The sequence below is a fragment of the Herpailurus yagouaroundi genome, unplaced genomic scaffold (assembly GCF_014898765.1).
Source record: "Herpailurus yagouaroundi ecotype Mexico unplaced genomic scaffold, PumYag 100, whole genome shotgun sequence".
NCBI lineage: Eukaryota > Metazoa > Chordata > Mammalia > Carnivora > Felidae > Herpailurus > Herpailurus yagouaroundi.
The window spans coordinates 5097141-5116128 of NW_024412391.1; the positions used below are offsets into that span (position 1 = coordinate 5097141).

The 18988-nt window shown below is 45.8% G+C and overlaps 1 protein-coding gene across 4 annotated transcripts in view; it reads left to right on the forward strand.

Annotated features, from left to right (window-relative positions):
* The window catches only part of TCAF1 (TRPM8 channel associated factor 1), a 54051-nt gene extending 35995 nt beyond the window's left edge, over window positions 1-18056 (forward strand). For 3 of the 4 annotated variants that reach the window (XM_040471701.1, XM_040471702.1, XM_040471698.1), the window contains exons 3-9: window positions 7979-8973; window positions 9236-9333; window positions 10619-10832; window positions 11091-11330; window positions 12610-12947; window positions 14333-14583; window positions 17156-17988. In XM_040471701.1, coding sequence (XP_040327635.1) covers window positions 7979-8973; window positions 9236-9333; window positions 10619-10832; window positions 11091-11330; window positions 12610-12947; window positions 14333-14583; window positions 17156-17165 — 2146 coding nt within the window. In that variant the 3' untranslated portion in view covers window positions 17166-17988. Of the gene's footprint in view, window positions 1-7978; window positions 8974-9235; window positions 9334-10618; window positions 10833-11090; window positions 11331-12609; window positions 12948-14332; window positions 14610-17155 lie in introns of all 4 variants that reach the window. The other variant, XM_040471700.1, reaches the window with a different exon arrangement.
* Window positions 18057-18988: the final 932 nt, after the last annotated feature.

The window sequence follows — 18988 nt, forward strand, 5'->3', positions numbered from 1 at the left end:
ACTAGAACTGCTCCTAAAAAGACTGACAAGAAGTGTTGGTAATAATGTGGAGCGACTGGAGCTCTCATACATTACTGTTGGGAATGTACAGTTGGAAAACAGTTTGGCAATTTCTTATCAACTTAAACCTACTCTTCCCATACCACTCAGACATCTCATTCCTAAGTATTTATCCAGAACAGAAAACACGTCCACACAAAAATTCTACACATCATTGTTCATGGCAGCAAGCCCCCAACTGGAAGCTACCCAAATGTTCATCAACAGATGAACAGATAAACAAAATGTGACATATCCACCCAGGGACATACTACTCAGCAGTTAAAAAAAAGGGGGGGGGATAGATTACTGATAGGCTTAATAATATAGGTGGCTCTCAGAAATGTACTCTTAAGTGGAAGAAGCCAAATGTAAGAGTATCTACTTTGTGATTCCATTTATATGAAGTTTCAGAAAAGGCAGACCTAATCTACACTGAAAGCCAGCATGTCAGTGGTTGCCTGGGGACTGAAGTGACTGAAATAGGGCAAAAGATAGCTTTATGTGGTGATGGAAATGTTATGTATTTTTATTGTGATTATACCAGTGTATAAATGTAACAAAATCTCATCAAGATGTACACTTTAAATGGATGGATTTTAACACATGTCTGCGAGGTTGATTTTTTCAAAGTTGGCATATTCAACACAATATCAAAGGAGAACAAAGTGGGACTCACTATACTTGAGACTCACAGTAATCAAAAGAGAAACGAGTGTGGTATTAGTGAAAGAACAGACAAACTGAATGGAATAGAGAGCCCAGAAAGAGACCCACATAAATCTGGTCATCTGATCTTTGATAGAGGAACAAAGGCCATACAATGGAGCAAAGAAAGTCTTCAAAAATGGTGCTGGAACTGGACATCCACAGGCAAAAAAATGAAACCTAGGCACAGACCTTATAGCTTTCATAAAATAACTCAAAATAGATCACAGACCTGAAGGTAAAACACAGAACTGTAAAACTCCTAGTAGATAACATAGGAAATAATCATAGATGATCTTGACTATGGCTATGACTTTTTAGCTATAATACCAAGGAAACATGAACGTGATCATGGGTAGGCTGGGCTTCATTAAAATTGAAAACTTCTTGGGGCGCCTGGGTGGCTCAGTCGGTTGAGCATCCAACTTCGCTCAGGTCACGATCTCACGGTCTGTGAGTTTGAGCCCTGCATCAGGCTCTGTGCTGCCAGCTCAGAGCCGGAGCCTGCTTCAGATTCTGTGTCTCCCTCTCTCTCTGGCCCTCCCCCCATTCATGCTCTGTCTCTCTCTGTCTCAAAAATAAATAAATGTTAAAAAAAATTGTTATAAAATTGAAAACTTCTTCTCTGCAAAAGTCAACGTCAAGAGAATGAGAAGACAGGCCACAGACTGGGAACACATATCTGCAAAAGGCACATCATATAAAGCATTATCATCCAAAATATATAATGAACTCTTAAAATAACAATAAGAAAACAATATAATAAAATGGTCCAATGACCTTAATAGACACCTCACAATAAGATGTACAGATGTAAGATAATCCTATAAAGATACTTCATATCACATGTCATCAGGGAAATGCAAAGTAAAACAATGAGCTGTCACTACACTGAAAATCCAAGACATTGACACCACCAAATGCTGATGAGGATGTGGAGCAACAGGAACTCTCGTTCACTGCTGATGGGAATGCAACATGGTACAGCCACCTTCGAAGACAGTTTCACAGTTTCTTACAGACTAAACTACTCTTACCATATGATCTTGCAATCACACTCCTTGCTGTTTACCCAAAGGAGTTATATCCACACAAAAACATGCAAGTGGATATTAGTAGCAGCTGTGTTCATAATTGCCAAACATAGAAGCAACCAAGATGTTCTTCAGGGGGTGAATGAGTAAGTAAATTGTGGTACATTCAGAAGTGGGGTATTATTCAGTGCTAAAAATAAATGAGCTAATAAGCCATGAACAGACATGGAGGAAATGTAAATGCATGATTAATGTATGATTGTGACTGGATGACATCTGGAAAAGGCAAAACTCTGGAGACAGTAAAAAGATCTGTGGATGCCAGGGGCAAGAGGAGAGGATGAATAGGCAGGACACAGAGTATTTTGGGGGCAGTGAAAATACTTGATGATACCATAAATAGGGATACATGTCATTATACCTTTGTCCAAACCCACAGGATGTACAACAAGAGTGAACCCCAATGAGAACCATGGGCTTTGGGTGATAATAATGTGCTAATGTAGGTTTGAGTGTAACAGATGTACTACCCTGATGGGGATGTTGGTAACGGGAGGCTATGCGTGTGTGTGTGTGTGTGTGTGTGTGTGTGTGTGTGTGTGTGTGTTGGGGGGGGTGGTATATGGGACTTCTGTGTGCTCTCCCCTCAATAGTGCTGTGAGCCTAAAAGTACTCTTAGGGGCCTTTGGCTGGCTCAGTCAGTACAGCTTGAGACTCTTGATGTCAGGGTCATAAGTTCAAGCCCATATTGAGCATGGAGCCTACTTAAAAAAAATAAATAAAGCATAGTTTTTTTAATTAGCATGTTAAAGCCTGAAAAAAAAAGAAAAAACCTTCTCATTCTCTTTCCCTCTGTTTGTAATCTGTTCTCACCCCTGTATGATAACCAATTTCATTAGTTTCTTCATTATTCCTTCCTGTTTCTTTTTACAACAGTGTGTGTGTGGATACATATTGTGCCCAGTATTTCACAAATTAAAGGAAGCATGCTATGAATACTCTTTTACACCCTGCTTTTTTCAATTAATATATCTTGATAATTATGCTTTGACAATATTTAGAAATCTCCCTTATTTTTTTTTCCATAGTGGCGTTCTGTTTGTCTCTATGAGTATACCATAGTTGATTCAACCAACCTCTAATGTACAGGCATTTGTGTTGCTTTCATGTTTTTGCTATCATAAAGTTGCAATGGATAACTTTGTTTTAAGTGTTTTCATTTTATTGAAATTGTGCCTTTTGGCTAACTTTCTAGAGATAAAATTGCTAGGTCCAAGGATAAATGTATGTATACTATTGTTAGAAATTGCCAAGTTCATCTCCATGTTGGGTTGTACCACTTAGCATTCCCACCAGCAGTGGAGAGACGATGCCTGTTTCCCCCACACAATTCTAACAGAATAGTTATCAGACTTCTGAAGCTTTGTTAGCCTGATAGCTGGGAAATGGTATTCCAATATAGTTGTAACTTGTATTCTTTTTTCTGTTTTAACTTTATTTATTTTTAGAGAGAGGGAGAGAGAGCATGAGCAGGGGAGGGGCAGAGAGATGGAAAGAGAGAGAGAATCCCAAGTAGGCTCTGCACTGTCAGCACAGAGCCCGAAGAGGGGCTTGAACCCAGGGACCATGAGGTCATGATTTGAGCCAAATCTAAGAGTCGGACACTTAACTGACTGAGCCACCCAGGTGCCCCTTCATTCTTTTTTCTAGAAGTAAATCAGTGTGTGTTAAGAGTCATTTAGGGTTTTTTTGGTTGCAAACTGTCCTTTTACATGTTTTGCCCATTTTCAGATATGTTTTTCGTGTTCTCATTTTAAGAGTTCTTTACAGACTAGAAATACTCATCTTTTACCTGTGATTACAGCATGTTGGTTTTTTGAATGTACTTAGTATTTCTGCCATTCAAAAATGCATATGTAGCTAATTTTATCAATCTTTTCTCTTAGCACATTTGATTTTGGGTCATAGTTAGGAAGCCTTTCCTCACACCTAGATTAGGAGATTTCACTCTTGGTTTCTTCCAGTACTTGGGTGGTTTCCCTTTTAAAATTTACCGCTCGGATGCATTTGGAATCTTGTCTTGTGTGTTGTGTGACAGAGGGTATCCATTTTATCTTTTCCCAAATGCCTATCCAGTCATCCCAACATTTATGAAATTATATTTATAGTTTATAATATGATAATATATTTATTATTTACATTTTATTATATAACTATATATTATATAATATTATGCATTATATATTATTACATAAATATTTACTATAATAAGTTATTATAATATAATTTATAATATAGGTTATTTGAAATTATATTTATGAAAGTATCTTTTCCCAGTAATACAAGATGCCACCTTTATTATACACTAATAGCCATATTTACTGTGTTGCCCTTATTTAGTAAGCTTTATATTTTTAGATCTGAGTTGCGAATTAACTAGTTTTTATAATCTACATCTCCAAATTAAGAACGCCATTTGTCTCTTTCTCGCACTTTTGCATGCTCACTCTCTACCTCCCAAAACAGCGGCACCTTGGTTCCAGTTTGGTTTTGCCTCAGTTTAGTTTAACGTCATGGTCCTGCTAATTCGGGATTCTTTCTTAGCAACTGCAGCAAGTATCAGAAGACCTTTCTCAGCATTACTTATAAATTACACTGGTATTCGTGCCCGCCACTGTTTCGTGAAGCCAATCTGTTTGTCTGTTGTACTTGTTTTTCTTTTTCTAGACCTACAGGGTAACCTTAGGTACATTTGGGGGAAAACTTTCATGAGTGGTACATTTTCTAAACCCTTGATGTGGTATCAGTATTTCCACGTGCCAACGAAGAGTTTTAGGCGGCTGTGTGTGCCATACAGAGTGCCTTCGCTGCCCTCAAATACTGTTTTTAGGGAATTTGTTTCACTTCTTTGTAGGTAATTTGGTCTCTTTGGCTTTGTTTTCTTTCTGGCGGCCTTCAAGGCTTTTTCTTCATGTTTGAAGTTCATTAGCTTGTCAGTAACCAGCTAGATCCTGCACTTCTCATTTACCCTGCTTTGCATTCGGGTAGTCCTGTCTTTCTGAGAACTGAAATCAGTTTTTCAGTGCAAGGAAATTGCATGTAATTGTAGGTTTCTTGCTCCTTTTTTTCTCTTTCTTTGCTTTCTTAACTCCCGCTTGCTAGATCTTCTCCTTTGTCCTTCATTCTCTTTTTTCTGCTGTTTAGCTTCGTGCCTTTCAGCACTGCCCTCTGGAACGATCACTTGACTCAGTTTCCCTGTTGACTTATTCATAGTGTTCATCCCCATCAAGATTTACTTTCTGCCATGTATTAAAATTGAGATTCCCTGGCAATTATACTTTTATTCTAATGAGTAACTTATTATAGCAGCCTGTTCTTGTTTTTTTTTTCGGTTTTTTTTTTTGTTTTGTTTTTTGTTTTTGTTTTTTTTTTTTTTTTTGGAGACAAAGTATGTCATCTCAAAACTCCAATAATCTACAATATTTATGTAGGACTTTCTTCTTCATTTATCACTGTTACTAGAGTGTTGGTTTTCTCTGGTTAGTTTCGTGCTTCTCTTTCACGGTGTTACTTTTCATCACATATTCAGTGATTCTTGTTTATTTAAATGTTAAGTGGCATTGAAATTCTAGATTGGTCATTACTGGTTACTGAGGTGTATTTTCTCAGGACAAATGATAATCCCTACTCTTCCTGTTTTCTTGGTCTTTTTCTTTCACATAGATGCAGTTACAGATTCTTCTGTTTTAAAGGGTTTCTGATCAGTCTGATTCCATTTGATTTCCATTTTCTATAAATTTCTCACTGGCCCAGTTTATTGATTGTGCCCTTCTCCAAACCCAGTGCTATCATGGATTTATTCTGATTTTAAAACTTAATGTTTCATTTCAGAAGAGAATGGGAAAGAGAAGTAAAAATCCAGTTCAGATTTTTTTCAGTTTATGAAAGAAAAATTTTTCTCCCCCTGCATAGAAGTCATGGCTATTAGACATAAAAGACACTCTGAGGGTGCCCCCCAGCTTAGCATGAGCAGGACCTCACCTAGGGTCATCGTCTAGATGAGGTTCTAGCGACTCAGTGTCTGGACCTCAAGTTTGCACATTCAGTATCACCCCCCTTGTCATAATAGTGTATAAACCTTGATGCCAGTGTATTTATCTAAAACACAGGGGTGCCTGGGTGGCTCAGTCAGTTAAGCGTCTGACTCTTGGGTTTGGCTCAGGTCACGATCTCACAGTTTCTTGGGTTCAAGTCCCGCGTCGGGCTCTGTGCTGGCAATGGAGCCTGCTTGGGATTCTCTGTCTCCCTCTCTCTCTGCCCCTCCCCTACTTGTCTAGTTTTTGTCTTTGTCAAAATAAATAAATAAACTTAAAAAAATAAAACAATAAATAAAGCACAGTGATCTACCTCTTCGCTGATTTCACCTATAAAACAACTGCGTGAAATTTATAGACAGAACTGCTTCTTATAAGAATTTAAACACATTTTACATTTCATTTTATATGCAGGTATAAAGTCATACAATTTTTTTAATTCATATTTTTAATTTTAGAATCACCAAATTAAAGACAGACTGTCCAAGATATTGCCTGAGAAATAGACATGTCACAAAACTAGAACATTCTGCGTGGCCTGGCCCGTTGGGCAGGTGATCGTCAGAATCAGAAGCAAGATTATGATCACGAGGTGGTTGGGTAAACTGAGAATCAGAGCAGGAACAGCGAGCTGAATAACTTCGGAGGTTACTACCTGAAGGAGCTGGAGAGTCACTAGGGTGAAACCTTGTCTCCAGGAAAGGCTAGTACCCACTGAGAGCACCGCAGTCTCCCCGTCGGGTAACTGGAGTTCTCCCCTCCAGAGGACACGACTCAGCTCTGCTGTCCGCCTGGCTCCTGTTTTCCATTGTATCTTGGCAGCTGCCTTCTGCAGTTACCACATCTTTACAAAAGTGGCACAGCCAGTTCTGGGATCTCGAACTTACGGAGGTCACTCCACCTCTTACCCCCTGAGGATCCCACTAGGTGGCCAGGGCTGCATCTCCTGTTTTGGGGTTACAGGTGTCCTGAGGCGATAGGGGTCCGTTACCCAGAGACGGGTACGGATGGTGCTGAGAAAGACCTTATAGTGTGGATGTCACTCCAGCGAGCCGGCAATGAGTGGGTGGAGTGCTGGGTGTCAGCAGTCAATCCTTTTAGGTTCAAGTTACCAGGAGGGTCTCACTAGAGTTGAAGCCACTCAGCTCCCCTGCCCCACCTTTTGAGATAATACTGGTGCCACCAACTCAGCTCTCCATTGACTTTATTTGCAGAAAATTGGCTGCACAGAACTTATAAATAAGGTTCTTTATGAGAATGAAAACATGATTCACCATTCAGTTATTTATATAATGTGCAAAAGGCTGAAATAAACACTTAAATCTGGAATATTTAAGATATAATATTAGGTAGACACAGCAAGCCTTCCTTTGAGATTTCCTTTGGAGAATTTGGGTTGTTTTTTTTTAAATAAATTTGTGTTGCATTTATTCATCTTTGAGAGACAGAAAGAGACAGAGCATGAGTGGGGGAGGAGCAGAGAGAGAGGGAGACACAGAACCTGAAGCAAGCCCCAGGCTCTGAGCTGGCAGCACAGAGCCTGATGCGGGACTCGAACTCACTGACTGCGAGATCGTGACCTGAGCTGAAGTTGGACGCTTAACTGACTGAGCCACCCAGGAGCCCCTGTTTATTTATTTATTTTGAGAGAGAGAGAGAGAGAGAGAAAGAGAGACAGACAGCACACACTTGCAAGTGGGGGGGGGGGGGAGTACAGAGAGAGAGGTCAGAGAGAGAATCCCAAGCAAGCTCTGAGCTCTTAGTGCAGAGCCCAACGTGGGGCTTGATCCCATCAACCAGGAGATCACGACCGGAGCTGAAATCAAGAGTAAGGCCCTTAACCAACAGAGCCACCCAGGCGCCCCTGCTTTGGAGAGTGTGTCTTCCAAGAATGAGTAGACCAGAATCAACGTCCCCCTGTCTTCCCTCTGACCAGCCTCCATACCCAGGGAGGTCAGATATGCCCACCTTGTTCTCCCAGCTGCCCTGTGAGAGACAAAAATGGTCATATTAGGAAAGCTGCTGCCTGCTGTATGCTGGGTGCTGTCCCCGGGGCTTTCTGTGGCTGCTCCTTGAACGGAGAACACTTGTGTGTCTTTGCAGCTGTGAGGATGACCTCTCCGAGGACAGAGATGAGCTCCTGCACGGGATTTCAGAGCTGGACATCAGCAACTCAGACTGCTTCCCATCCCAGCTGCTGGTGCACGGGGCTCTGGCCTTTCCCCTGGGGTTAGACTCCTACCATGGCTGTGTCATAGCGGCTGCCCGCTACGGCCGGGGCCGGGTGGTCGTGACCGGCCACAAGGTATTATTCACCGTTGGCAAACTGGGCCCCTTTCTGCTCAATGCTGTGCGCTGGCTGGACGGGGGCCGCAGAGGCAAGATCGTGGTGCAGACAGAACTGAGGACACTGAGCGGCCTGCTCGCAGTGGGGGGCATAGACACCAGCATCGAGCCCCATCTGACCAGCGACGCGAGTGTCTATTGCTTTGAACCCGTGAGCGATGTGGGGGTCAAAGAGCTGCAGGAGTTCGTAGCAGAGGGCGGGGGACTGTTCGTTGGAGCCCAAGCCTGGTGGTGGGCCTTCAAGAACCCTGGAGTGTCCCCTCTGGCTCGGTTCCCAGGAAACCTCCTCCTCAACCCCTTTGGCATCAGCATCACAAGCCAGAGCCTCAATCCGGGGCCCTTCCGTACTCCTAAAGCAGGGATCAGGACCTATCACTTCCGCTCCACTCTGGCTGAGTTCCAGGTCATAATGGGCCGGAAGAGAGGGAATGTGGAAAAGGGCTGGCTGGCAAAGCTGGGGCCGGACGGGGCTGCTTTCCTCCAGATCCCCGCAGAGGAGATCCCTGCCTATATGTCTGTGCACCGGCTGCTGAGGAAACTGCTGAGTCGCTATCGGCTCCCGGTAGCAACGCGAGAGAACCCTGTTATCAATGATTGCTGCAGGGGTGCTATGCTCTCCCTGGCCACTGGTCTGGCCCACTCGGGAAGCGACCTCTCTCTGTTAGTGCCAGAAATCGAAGACATGTACAGCAGCCCCTATCTGCGCCCCTCGGAATCCCCTATCACCGTTGACGTCAACTGCAACAATCCAGGTAAGGAATGGGGGCAGGGAGAAGGAGAACTCAGCATGGGGGCCATGGGGACGGGGCCTGATGGCCTCAGAAGGCCATCGCCACCCTTGGCCGTGCACTTTCCAGGAGATGGCGGTTGGGGATTTAGGTGACATTTACGCACCTGAATCAGGGCGGCATGAAGGGAGGGAGGCGGGCGGAGCTCCCCAAGGGGCTATGGATGTGCTGGACGGGGATGGCGTCACGGAGGAGGGATAAAGTCTGCCCTTCTGTGCGTCGGCAGGCACCAGATATTGCTGGATGAGCACCGGGCTCTACATTCCTGGAAGGCAGATCATAGAGGTCTCGCTGCCTGAAGCTGCTGCCTCTGCTGATCTGAAGGTAAGGCCAGGCCCCATCTCCCGTGTGACGCAGAAGCCGGAGGTCCTTGCTCTCCGGGTTGCCAGTTAAAAACCCTACTGGCCATGTGAGGCAAGGACTTACCCCATTCTAAGGGTAAGACAACTGAGGGGGCAGGTGGATTGAAAATATCAATCTAGTACACCTGGAACTAATGTGACGCTGTGTGTCAACTATACTTGGGTCGATCAGTAGATCTGATGCATTGCGGAGCCCAGGACTCAAAGCTCACCAACTGCTGGCTCTCAAGTTCTGTGCCTTTCACTCAGGTCCTGCAGTGGGGAATAAGAAGGGCAGCAAACAGGAGTGCCTGGCTGGCTCACTCGGTACGCAAGCGACTCTCAATCTCAGAGTCGTGAGCTCAAGCCCCACGTTGGGCACAGAGCCTACTTAAAAATAATAATAATTTAAAAAATAAAATGCTTCCGTTAAAGTAAAATAAAATAAGGCACCACATGGAGGGAGGGACCCCGGCATGCAGCAATGCTCAGTCAACCTCAGTTCCCTTTCCATGCCCATCTAACCTCCCACTGGAGCCCAAGGTCTTTCTGCCTCTTCCCTGTGACACCGAAGACTGTTCCTGCTTCCCTGTTCCACCTTCAGCTCTGCCACTGTCACACACACATATCACAAATTAAGTAGCCATCCTGCTCAGCCCCCTTGAGAGTTGTGACAGGTAGGGTCTGTTCTGTGCCTGTACCTCTCCTGGAACTCTCTAGCATCAGCCTGGGAGAACCATCCCAGGACTCTGCGAAGTGCAGGGACTGCTCCACTGGCCCAGGAGGGGGGCCCTGGAGAACAGGAGGAACTGAGTCCATCCTCCAGGCCATCAGCCGGTCACGCTGCCCTTCACCAGGCCTCCTCTCTAGTCAACAAAACGCAGGAGTCCGCAAGATCCCCTCTGCCCTATTACCAATGCCAGAATGGCCTCAGTGAAATAGGCAACCCAGTATCCTGTGGGTTTCAGAGACACCCAGGGGCCCGGGAGTCGGCCCTCCTCAGCATTAGCGTGTGGGTTCCACCCGGTGCCCCTCACTTCAGCGTCCCTGGGAGGACATTACACGTGGTTCAGTCCACGCGGCCCTGAGGAATGATGGAATTGCATGAGTTTGGCACACATGGTTCACAAACGGTGGAAAAACTGGGCTCACGTGGGGTCATGGCCCAGTGATCCTGACTGTCCCCACCTCCTGGGAGCCTTCCCTTTCCACCTGCACACTCCCCGAAGTGACTCTGGGCGGGGGGGGGGGGGGATCTTCTGCTCCAGATACAGATTGGCTGCCACACGGATGACCTGACCAGAGCCAGCAAGCTGTTCCGAGGCCCGCTCGTGATCAACCGGTGCTGCTTGGACAAGCCCACAAAGTCCATCACCTGCCTCTGGGGCGGCCTCCTCTACATCATCGTGCCTCAGAGCAGCAAACTGGGCTCCGTGCCCATCACTGTGAAGGGGGCTGTGCATGCCCCGTACTACAAGCTAGGTGAGTGGAAGCCGTGGGGTGCACGCCTGCAGGAATGGGTCGTCTGGGGCTGTTCGGTGTAGGAAGAGAGACACGTGGGTTGGTAGAGGGAAGGAGAGAAGGACCAAACCACATTCATGGGGAGGGACCTCACAGAAGGAGAGAGAGGGGATGTGGTTGTTCATGACCGTGCTGTTCTCCGCCTGGGCTCAGGTTGTATCTTTTCACGTTAAGGGATTTGGGAAAGTGAGTTTCAAGCCCCATGGCCTCTCTTCCTAGGGGAGACCTCGCAGGAGGAGTGGAAGAGGCGTATCCAGGAGAATCCAGGTCCCTGGGGAGAGCTGGCTACGGACAACATCATCCTGACTGTGCCAACTGCCAATCTCCGTACCCTGGAGAACCCTGAGCCATTGCTTCGCCTCTGGGATGAGGTGATGCAGGCTGTGGCGCGGCTGGGGGCCGAGCCCTTCCCTTTGCGTCTGCCCCAGAGGATCGTCGCCGACGTACAGATCTCAGTTGGTGGGTGCCCTGGGCGAACCAGCCCTCTGTGCGCGCTCCCCTCGGGGCCTCTCCTTTTTTTTTTTTTTTTTTTCCAACAGCCATCCAGTGGGCGGCCAGCAGGTTAAAAATGTTTTTCTAGCAAGACATATAAGATGTAAGTCTTGCCATCTAGATGAAAAGGGGGGAAATGGATCTAAGAAAAATAGACACAGCCATATCCCCCAACAAAAAACGGGAAACTACCTAAATGTCCAAAAGTATGGAATGGTTAAGTGATATATGGTGTGTACCTTCAATAGTCATTGAGGAAGATATTTAAAGTGATATTTTGATGGCAGAAAGAAATATGATGGGATTATGTGACACAAGAAAAGCAGGCTACAGAACTATATGAGCAGCACATTAAAATATGTAACAGTTGACAGGCGCTTGGGTGGCTCCGTTGGTTAAGCGTCAGACTTCAGCTCAGGTCACGATCTCACAGTTCGTGAGTTCGAGCCCCCATGAGGCTTTTCACTCTCAGCCCGGAGCCCACTTGGGATTCTCTCTCTCTCTCTCTCTCTCTCTCTCTCTCTGCCCCACTCCCACTCTCTCTCTTCCTCTCTCAAAAATAAAAATAAAGTAAAACATAAAAGTATGTAACAGTCGAAGTCAGCATGTCAAGAGAGGTCTTCAACAGCAGGAACCATTCAGAGAATAGTGCCAGGCTTTCACAGCAGCCCCAGCAGGGAATGTCAAGGAGAAACTAAAAGTGGCAGAGGGTCTGGACGTAGGTCACAGTTGTTGGGAGAAGGAACTGAACAACTTTGAGAAGACACTGAATGAAGAGATCTGTGCCAGGGGGTCAAGAAGCCTAGAAAACCAGGGGGGGTGTGGACATTAAAGAACGATGGAAATTTCTCTGGACCCCAGTTTTCTTGCCCCTCCGGAGATGATCCCTATAAAGTAGTGTCAATGTGGGCAACTCCACATGTAAATATTGAGAAGGGGAAACCACTGTCAGGAGTTTTTCAGTTTTGAGAGAAGGGTATAATGAGACAGGTTCACATGGACAGGACACTCTCACAAAAATAGAAATTGAAGAGGAACACGAAGGGCTGTCTGTAACGTGCATCAGTCCTGCAGCCACACCCTCTCGGGTGGGAGTGGGGTGGGGGCACCCATCCACCATGAGAGGAGGGGGGAGGCCCAGGTGGGTCTTGTGTGGATCGTCCTTCTGAGCATTACGGTTTCTGGGAGTCCTGGTACAGATGCGTGGGGAGCATCCTAACCCCTCTTCCTCCCTCCTGTGGCCCAGGCTGGATGCACGCAGGGTACCCCATCATGTGCCATCTGGAGTCTGTGCAGGAGCTCATCAATGAGAAGCTCATCAGAACCAAGGGGCTGTGGGGCCCCGTCCACGAGCTCGGCCGTAACCAGCAACGGCAGGAGTGGGAGTTCCCCCCGCACACCACGGAGGCCACCTGCAACCTGTGGTGTGTTTATGTGCATGAGACGGTCCTGGGCATCCCTCGAGGCCGTGCCAATATTGCTCTGTGGCCTCCGGTTCGGGAGAAGAGGGTCCGAATCTACCTGGGCAAGGGTCCCAATGTGAAAAACTGGAATGCGTGGACCGCCCTGGAAACATATCTCCAGGTACTGGGCAGCAGTGGAGGGGGATGGGAACCTCCCACTCAGGGGACCGGCAGCGCAACCTTGTTAGGTGACGTTCTAGTGACCCAGGAGACCTGATGGAGCCCAAGTGTGACAGTGCTATTTGATGAAGCCTCCCAGTGGACATGACTGCCTCAGCCCCACCCTCACACCATGATTCTGAGGAGGTTCAGTAGAGTGGATAGAAAGCACCACGAAAGCTTAAACTTGGTAGAGGCGAAAAGAGTACTTAAATACAGTTATCATCTCTGGCTTTAAACCCAGACATACCTGAGACTGAAGCCACACCGTGCCACAAAATAGCCCTCTAAAACCAAACACCCCCCTGCCCTGCTCCCCACACACAAGATATGGGATGGGACCTGTTGTTTCCTTACAGGAGGCAGATCTTCTCCCTGCCTCAGTTTCTCCCTCTTAGGCAGTCCCAGATTCCTCACTGGCCTGGACACGAGGTTGCCCCTGCCTTTGAACTACTGTTCAACACGCCAGTTCCCTCCCTGCGGTCGCTGGGGCAGCATCTCACCACCTGGGATTCTGGAACTCAGTCTCCAGCCAGGCACACTCTATTCTGGTTCTTGCTCAGTTCGAATCCGCTGCCCTGAGAACAACAGTGAAAGTGCCTGCAGACCTTAACCTTGTCGTTGGGCCGCTTTCACCCCAGGGACAAAAGGTGCTCACGTGTGAAACCCAGCTGACGCTGTTCCAGAGAATGGCTAATGTCCGTCCCAACTGTAAAGCACCATAACCCAGCCTCACGTGGGCTGTTGCCAATGGTCTCAGGACAGCTGCCTTTTCCTAAAACTATGTCTTATGTAACTTAATTCTAGCCACCTAGACTGCACATAATCTTCTGTGTCTATAGGACTCACCTTCTTTTCCCTAAAGGCCATGTTCCTAGCCTTGCAGATTGACATAGGCCTGTGGCCGATGCAGGCTAATGTCAGGGTAAGGGTGGAGGTTCCCCAACTACTGGGGTTTAACTTTGCAACTGTTGAAGATACAAGGATTTTTTTCGCGTCAGCCTGTTTTGCATCCCTGTGTGATATCCTGTGGTCACTTTCACGATCTAGTGAGCTACATGAATAACGATACTGGTGGTAAATACTGATAATAACCTTTACAGTTATTACCGCAGCCATCATTTATTGAGTGTCTGCTCGGTGCTGAGCACCGTGCTAGCTCAGAGGCCCTTCCGAAGATAAGATCAAGGATGGCCCATGAGGCCAGCAGCCACAACGGGAGACAGGGTCAGTGACAGAGATGAAACTTGTGTTTCAGAGGTTAAATACATTAATTTACTATAGTGTCTGCTGGGCCTTCTTTCTGTGGATTAAATGTCTCATCTTGCTGCTGCTTTCTCTTCCCAGCTACAGGAGGCCTTTGGGTGGGAGCCGTTCATCCGTCTCTTCACTGAGTACAGGAACCAGACCAACTTGCCCACAGACAATGTTGACAAAATGAATCTGTGGGTGAAGATGTTCTCCCACCAAGTGCAGAAGAATCTGGCTCCGTTCTTTGAGGCCTGGGCCTGGCCTATCCAGAAGGAAGTGGCTACCAGCCTGGCCTATCTGCCTGAATGGAAGGAAAATATTATGAAATTATACCTCCTCACACAGATGTAAGGAGTGCCCAGCGAGGTGGCAGGTAGAGAGGTTTGGGGAGGTAGGCAGAGATGGGGATTCAGTCCTCGACCTCTGTCTCTTAGGGTCCTAGCCTTGCCCTCTCAGCTCCCTGCCCCTGTACCTGACTGCCTGGCTCCATCCCTAGAAAGTGGGTTAAGAACACAGCAAAAAGGGGAATCCTAATTTCTCAGGAGCAAGGCCTTCTGTTTGTGAGTCTCGTTCCTCTGCTTTCAGCTGTCAGATTCCCTCCTGGCCCTATACTGGCCTGGTTCTGAGAGCTTTGACACCTGCCTTCATGCCAGCCCTTGGCTCACCATTGGGGGCCATGGCCCTTAGGGGGTGGTCCTCATTCTAACATCCTGAGGACTCTCTGGTCTTGTATGTTTTGACCAGCGGCTCCAAAAACCTGACCCTAGAATCTACTGCAGCACAAATTTACCAGGATAAACAGACAGTTCCTTGATATTCTGTGTCTTAGGTCATTTTCCAAGAGCGTGAGACGCAATCTAGTGTACCAGAAAGAGCCCATAGCTGGGGTTAGCTCTTGGGAGAGTCACTGTAGCTCTACGAGTATGAGGTGAGGACAAAAATCCCTGCCTCACAGGGTGGTCGTGAAGACTCAGACCAATAGCTCTGAAGAGGCCTGCGAATACAGTACTTGCACGTCTCAGAGCCTGCTCCGCGTTCTGCTGGCCCACGGAGTAGTGAGCTTAGTACGTCCTCTTTTCTCGCCACAGCCTGGAGGTTAAGACCATCATCTCTCACAGCAGACTCCTTGCATCCAAAGCCTGGTTCTTCCACCTGTTAGTCACGTGACTCTGGGCAAACTGCTCATCAAATGGGATCTATTTCATAGAATTATTGTGAGGATTAAGTTTTAGCACCTCTAAAAGGAATTGGGACAGTACCAGGCAGTTGGCAGGCACTGAGAAAGTGTCGGCTTCCGTTGTTACTGTCTAATGAATTCGGTATCATTGTGGAGCTAGACCGCCCTTTTAGATGGCATTTACAGATGGCAGTGTGATCTGTCCCATCCCATCCTACACTTTATGCACCAGCCTCTGAAAGCATTGTGGAATCTTGCTTTAGCATCTACAGGATCCACAGGCTCTAAGTCCACAGTGGGGTTTTAACGGCTCCTTGGGGTTTGGTCTCTTCATTCAGTTCTGCCTTTCAGGTAAAAGCCCTTCCTTGATTAGATCAAGAGTGGAAGTCCCTTGAAAAACTAGAACGGAGCCATGAGGGCGTTTGTCTAGCAAACAATGGGCACCCGGCTTAGTGATGGTGTCTGTATTTCCAGAGTGGCACAGATTCCTGTCGCTGCCACAGTTCCTTACCAGTTTGGCAGATAAAGTCCACACACACAGAGAAACCTGTACTTCGGAACCAGCTGGCTGCATATGACTGACCCAAATTGCAAGTAATCACAATGCGAAGACTTTCTTAAGTTTTCTTCTGATCTTATTCACAACCTCCCATTTTCTGTGTAATTGGAAGTAGAGTTGAGGCTCTGGGATTAATTCGTACACCCAGCCAGTTTCCTGTAGATCACTTCTATTCATTTAGCTGTTTCAATACACTAACTTATTCACTTTGTTAGGAACTGGGTGGAGGCATAGGCAATAAGATTGGACCCACAGAGTATTCTTCCGTGGATTCCTTTATTATGTCATTTCTCAGTCCTAGAATCATTTTCCCCTGTTTCGTGAATGTCTTCCTCTAGATGCTTTACACGTAGATGTTGGACGTTCATTCAACATTTGAAAAAATCCTGCCAATTAGAGGCTTTTTGAGCGTGTGCCAAATAACATACTTGTTTTTTGTTTTTAATATAGATTGATTTAATCGTCACAATAATCTGATGAAGTGGAAACGTATCACTCCCATTTCAGGAATAAGTGAGCTGAATTTTATGGAGATCAAGTAAAGTGCCTGAGGCTACATTGCTAACAGGTGGTAGACCTGGGGTTCGAACCAGGGCCCTCTGATTACTGAATGGGTGTTAGTAACGAAAGTGCTTTGAATAAGCAAATCAGTGAGTAAATGAAACCAGCCAGCAAACAGAAGGACCTTTATGTCCTTCTTGCCAGCTTTTTGGCTGCCTGTGCTCACCCCCCATCCAATTTTATCAGAACAGAAAGTCCCTTTGTTTACCCCGAATGCCAGTTCAAAGGAAGAATCTACGGTAGGCTCCTAAAGTGTTTCCCAAAGACGGTGTGGGTCTTTCAGGTTCAGTTTATTCAGGTTTCACGCATTATCTCTAGGGCACCATGAACGCATTCTAGTAGCTTACTGGGTTTTGAATGATGGGTTATTTTGGTAAAGTGCCTGACTCCCAGAAGTCTCAGACATTGCATGTTCTCAGTGAGGAAATCAGATTCTTAGTCCTCTAGAATAATATTTCTATGCATTCTGGCCCTCTTTAGTTCATTTTTAGCATTGCAGCCCCGGGGACCTCTTAAATATATAAAGCTATTCATGTCACTCTTGTGTCTAAAAGCTTCCAGTGGGACTTTGAATTTAAGATGATGAACTAAGCATATAAGTTTACTTCCCCTCCCTCCCCAGGCCCCACTGAAATTGAAGTCGAGAAATGCAAAAGAGAATTGACACATCTCAGCAAAGAAAACGGAACAGATTTGATAATAACTGAAGAAGATCTCAACACATTTCTGGAAGAGAGAAGGTGGATGAAGCATGATAATGAATGAAAGAGTGAAGGTGTCTTTCAGACAGAATAGAAGCTGATCTGAACAACCTAATCCCAAAGAAACATGAGCACCTGAAGAGTCTATAGAGTTATACCTTATACCCGTTGTAAATCTGAACCCCGTCCTATCCTACCCCAACCATTGTGCAGAACACAGGCAGTATTGCGATTGGTACCCATTAAAAATCTGTTGTTCTTGTTGTTGTTGTTGTTTGTACAGAAGTTGATTAAGCTGCCTGAGGAGAGGTAGAAGTTGGTGCCCCAGAATAAGATTTCTCTTTTTTGGAAATAAGTGACAACCCCCCCCCCCCCCAGCCTATCAGCTAATTCTCTGTCAAAATCCCTCTGCAAATGCCCAAGTGCTTCTAGTTCCAGAAGAGGCTTAACTAGAGAAACAGACCCAGCCATACAATGGCAGAGGATACCCACGCCAATTCCTATAGAAGTTAACAGTTATATTGATTCTTAAATGCAAATGGTCAGCCCAGTAGTTTGGGCATTAGGAGGTGGAGGGGGAGGACCAGGGGAGAAGCATGTAAGAAAAATAACCAGTTAGAATTGGGAGACTTGAAAAATACAACCAACTCTAGAGGAAACAAAGTGAACATGGTGAACAAAGTGAACATGAAAACAGAAGGCTACAAAGGAAAGAAAAACAATAAAAAGAGCCCTTTGAAAGTGAAATAAAACTACCCAAAATATTCAGTAGACAGGCTGGAAAATAAAGTTGAGGGCAACTCCCTAGATACACAACAAAAAGAAACAGTAGAAAAAAATGAAGGAAAGCCATCTAGTCAATCAATATCTAAGCATTAGGACTTTTTGGAAAAGAGAACATACAAAATCTAGGTGAAGAAATTTTTTAAAAATTGAAGAACAGAAAGAACTAAGTCTCCATATGGAGGGACCCTGATATCACCTATATCTGGACACGATCTTGTGAAATTTTGGAATATTAAGGAAAGAGGGAAGATATTACAAGTGCCCAAAGAGAAAATAGTCATCATAATTAGCTCAACTAAAAAGGGATGAGAAATAGACTGGCAGCAGATTTTTCATCAGCAACAATGAGTGCTGGAAGCCAATGGAGCAGTTTCTTCCCTTATGGAAAATATTTGGATCCCGGATAACCTAGCAAGCCAAACTGTCAAGAGTGACATCAAAATAAAGACATTTTCTGACAGGCAAGTTTTCAGAAAGTCTACCTACTTTGCACCCTTACTAAGAAAGTACCTTGAGGAAGTTCTCCAAGAAAATGAGGAAGAAGACCAGGAAAGAAGAAGAAATGGAATCCAGGAAACAATGGACCTCACCTAGGATGTGTCACTCTAGAGTGACAGTTGTCCAGCAGGAGGTCTCACTGTAGAGTGACAGTCCAGCAAGATGTGTCACTCTAGAGTGACAGCTGTCCCAGCAGGATGCCTCACTCTAGCAGACCCATTTCAGATGAGAGCACACAGTCTCAGGCTCTTTGGGAAGAATATACATTCTGTTCCATAGATCGTATCATTGAGAAGCTGGAAAGTTTGAAAATATGGAAGACATACATGCTTCAGTCGGCAAAAAGAAAACGGAAGTATGTCGAGACATTCAGGTCCAACTGTGAAACAAAAACTCGTGGAATGTACGAAGAGATGCAATTTGACATTGGCGGTAGGTACCTTTCCTTACAAGTGGCATAGGAATCATGA